Raw genomic sequence first — 4123 nt, forward strand, 5'->3', positions numbered from 1 at the left:
CCCCCTCCCCTCCCCCATCTCCCTTCCCCTCATCAATCGTACACTCGGCGACCGAGAGGTGCGAATGTGCCGACACTTTACCCGCGCACTATTGTGCGGCGTTGGAGCAACACGGCACGCTTCGCGGTCAGGGTTGTAAAAATGAAGAGTGCAAAAACGCCCGGTGAAATTCTTTGCGGGCCGGTCGTAGTAGGAGGTGCGGCCACCGCGGGCATCGCAATTATGAGGGATGGAATGGCGAATGCAAAATAATTGCGGATGGTTGGGAGGGTCGCCGGAGGGAGAGGGGGGGGCAGGAGGAGGGACGACCCACTGATAAACCGCTCTGGCTAACGCGTCCGTGTCTCGTGTGTTGCAGGTGCGCCTGGAGGAGGCCGACGCCGAGGCGTCGAGCGGGCCCATGGCGGCGGAGAGCGCCCCGGAGGCGGCCGTGGTGGCGGCGCCGACCCAGACGCAGCAGCTCGAGCCCAACGCCAACAAGCTGGAGTCGCCGTCCGGCAGCGACCAGGAGGCCTCGGAGACCGCGCCCAAGCACGGCGGGTACGCGCCGCCGGAGAGGCCGCTGGGCCCCGGCCCGCTCGGCCCGCCCCCGCGCGGACACCCGCTGCGCGGCCCGCCGCCCCACAAGCCCTTCAAGAACACGTACCACGGGCCGCCGCCCCCGCTCGGGCCGCAGCTGTCACTGGGCGGCCCCCCGCCGTCCCAGGCTCAGCCCGAGGCGATGGACAAGCTGTACGGCCCACCCGCCCTGCCCAGCGGCCTGTCCGGCGGCCTGCCCAGCGGTGACCCCTGGCCCGTGTCCACGCCAGACATGCCCAAGATCGTGTCTCTCGACGTCAAGTGCGAGAAGAACGCTATGAAGGTTTTCCTGAGCTTCGACAAGCCCTTCTACGGCATCGTGTTCAGCAAGGGCCACTACAGCAACGTCAACTGCGTGCACCTGCCCGCCGGCCTGGGCCGCACCTCCGCCAACTTCGAGATCAGTATCCACGCCTGCGGCACGGCCGGCAACACGGAGAACGGCCTGTACGGCTACGGCGCCGACTCTGGCTCGGGCACGTACTTCGAGAACATCATCGTCGTGCAGTACGACCCGCAGGTGCAGGAGGTGTGGGACCAGGCGCGCAAGCTCCGCTGCACCTGGCACGACCAGTACGAGAAGTCCGTCACTTTCCGACCTTTCCCCGTCGACATGCTAGATGTGGTGCGCGCCGACTTTGCGGGCGACAATGTAGGCTGCTGGATGCAGATCCAGGTCGGCAAAGGCCCCTGGGCGTCCGAAGTGTCGGGCCTCGTCAAGATCGGGCAGACTATGACGATGGTGCTGGCCATCAAGGACGACGACTCCAAGTTCGACATGCTGGTGCGCAACTGCATGGCCCACGACGGAAAGCGCGCCCCCATCCAGCTGGTGGACCAGAAGGGCTGCGTCACCCGGCCCAAGCTCATGTCGCGCTTCACCAAGATCAAGAACTTCGGCGCGTCCGCATCCGTCTTGTCATACGCCCACTTCCAGGCTTTCAAATTCCCCGACTCGATGGAGGTCCACTTCCAGTGCACCATCCAGATCTGCCGCTACCAGTGCCCCGACCAGTGCTCGGACGGCAGCCTGCCCGCGCCTCCCGGCCACGGCGGCCCCCAGGCCCACGTCGAGTACGGCCCCCCGCAGCACGGCCAGCACGCCCCGCTCGAGGCCTACCTGCAGGCGCGCAGCAGCAGCCCCCGCGACGAGCGCAAGGTCCGCGTCGGCCTGGCGGGGCTGGCCGGTCTGTCTGGACGACACCGTCGTGAGACCGGCGCTCCGCAGCGGCCCGCCGAGGTGGGCGTCAACAGGATCATCCGCGTCGTGTCGACGGGCGACCTCACCTTCTCGCTGGACGAGGCCAGCAACTCGTCCGCGCTCTCCGCCGCACCCCAGGGCCCCACCATGGTCCTGGGCGCCAGGGACGACGCCGGCCTCATCTGCATGACGACGCCCGGCTTCGCGGCCACGCTGGTCGTGCTGCTCGCCATCCTCGTCGTGTCCTGCCTCCTGTCCGCCTTCCTGTGCGTGCGTCTGCGCCCCTTCGCGCACCGCGGCGCCGACAAGCAGACCCCCACCTTCGCTCACCATCCCGTCGTACCCGTCCTGGCCGCCCCCGTCCACGTGCACACCAAGGCCAAGAGCAAGAGTTGTTTCTACTCGTAGAACTAGAATATCCTATTTAGGTTCCCCCCGCCAACGTCGAGAGCGTGCTGGTGCACCGGCCCAGCGTGCCCACACAAGTTCCGCGAGTGAGGAGGACGCCGACGTCGAAGAGCACGGCGGGGGGACATGTCAGGGCGGGGAGGGGCTGGTACCCCCCAACCCTCCGTGAAAGAAGAAATTGACCTGCTCTTGACTTGTTCTACTTCTGTGAAGTATTTCAACATACGTCAGCCAATCAGTAAATGCTCAAGGGTCCAAAGGGGTTTGTCGTTTTGGATCCTACTACTTTTCCTCTGTTAACTGATAGTGTTTATCGTGTCTGTAAATAGCGACTGTAAAGCGCGGCGTGGAAAGCTAGTCAAAACATCTGTGTGTCTCGAGGAACGTGGGGTAGTAGAAGGGAGTGCAGGGGTTGGAGATGGAGAGGAGGGGAATAGGGGTAGGGAAGGAGAGGGGAGAGATGCAGCCGAAGCACAGCCCGAAGGTATCGGTGTCACCGGCGGTCCGCCGGGGCAGGGAGGGCGGCAGCACCCGCGGCAGACATGTCAGGTGGGCCAAAAGAATGTAAAGCAGGACCATCTCGGATGCATACTTTCTCCTCGGGGAGCGAGCGTGGTGAGGGGGGGGGGGCTGATCGCATGTGCCGCGGGCTACCTTCGGCGCGTTAGCCCCCGGCAGTTCGCATCGGGTTCAGGGTGGGAGGGGAGACCCAAATTACTCGGAGAATATTTCGAGCGAATGCCACTCACCGCCAACGCTGCTACAGTCAAAAGTCTCAGGGTTTAGTTTTTCTTTCTTGTTTTTCCTCTACTCTCCCACAGAGTTGGGTATGTTGCAGCGCGCGAGTGAGTGAACGGGAGAGCGCGAGCAGGAGGGAAGATAGTCGTCCTTCTCCTCTTTTGACACATTTATGCGTCGATCCGCTCCGCTTTCGGACTGAGCCACCTGTCTTGCTAACGGAAGAATGTCTAGGCTCCAGTTTGCCCGGCCTGGCGTGGCCTGGCGCGTCGGGCACACGGCAGGTCGACGGGTTCTGGTTCCGGCGTGGTGTGCCCTGGATCGGCAAAGCGGCAAAAGCCAGGAACAGAAACCGGTCGGGCGGTGGTCGGGGCGTGGCGGGCCGCGGTGCGGTGCGGCGGGGCCAAGTGAACAGTAGATAGGATAGAGGACCATGTGCCGCCCGCGGGCGCCGTAGGCCCTCCACTGCTAGCCGGGCGGCCGGGCCACCGGGAGATATGAAATGGAATGGGTGTGGAGCCGGGGGCGGGCCGCGGGCCGCGGGGCGGGCCCCACCCTGCCGTAGCCGAACAGGGCCGCGATCCAATCGAGACACGTTCCCACTCACGCACAAATGTTTTGTAGCGACGCGCCGGGCGGACGACGAGGGTTCCCAGGGTGCTGCCCAGCCCAAACCTGACTGCTCTGGTCGGCCGGGCTCCAGCGGCGGCGGGAGCAGGATGCAGGAAGCGGCCAACAAACTATACATTCTGCGTGTCAAGCGGACGGGGCGTGTTGCCGCCGACGAAAAAGCAGGGCAGCGCGCAGCGCGCTCCCGCTCGATGAAAAAGTCGCCGCAGAGTGAAAGCCGTCAACGACTCGTGATTGAAATTTGTAGTGGCAGCAAAGCGAGAGAAAATTTCGATGATGACTGTGGGCTTTTCGAGTTCTTTTCTGGTTTTTGGTTTATATATCAATGATCCGGTGGAATAACCCGAAAGACAAGAAATTGGGCCGGGCAGCCAACCTTAGCAACCCCGCGTACCGAATAAATTTTTAAGTAAATAGTGTGAAGCGCAGTGCACTATCTTCACCTTACCTAATGTGATTGATAAGTGTGGATGTGTGTGAGTGAAAGGTGTGAGATGTGTTGTGAGAAAATGGTCCTGTGCCAATGCACTTTGTGAGAATGTGTGAATGTCCGTATAAATTATTTAT

The 4123-nt window shown here is 62.9% G+C and overlaps 2 protein-coding genes across 4 annotated transcripts in view; one reads left to right on the forward strand and one right to left on the reverse strand.

The window, feature by feature from the left end:
• Window positions 1–4117, forward strand: part of LOC113203260 (uncharacterized) — a 61235-nt gene extending 57118 nt beyond the window's left edge. For both annotated transcript variants that reach the window (XM_052266602.1, XM_026417844.2), the window contains exon 3: window positions 359–4117. In XM_052266602.1, the coding sequence (XP_052122562.1) occupies window positions 359–2188 (1830 nt within the window). In that variant the 3' untranslated portion in view covers window positions 2189–4117. The remainder of the gene's footprint in view (window positions 1–358) is intronic.
• LOC113203261 (uncharacterized) overlaps window positions 1–4123 on the reverse strand; it is a 47334-nt gene that overhangs the window by 1486 nt on the left and 41725 nt on the right. The gene's annotated exons all lie outside the window — the stretch shown is intronic.

The sequence above is a fragment of the Frankliniella occidentalis genome, unplaced genomic scaffold, assembly GCF_000697945.3.
Source record: "Frankliniella occidentalis isolate FOCC.00 unplaced genomic scaffold, Focc_3.1 Scaffold41, whole genome shotgun sequence".
Classification (NCBI taxonomy): domain Eukaryota; kingdom Metazoa; phylum Arthropoda; class Insecta; order Thysanoptera; family Thripidae; genus Frankliniella; species Frankliniella occidentalis.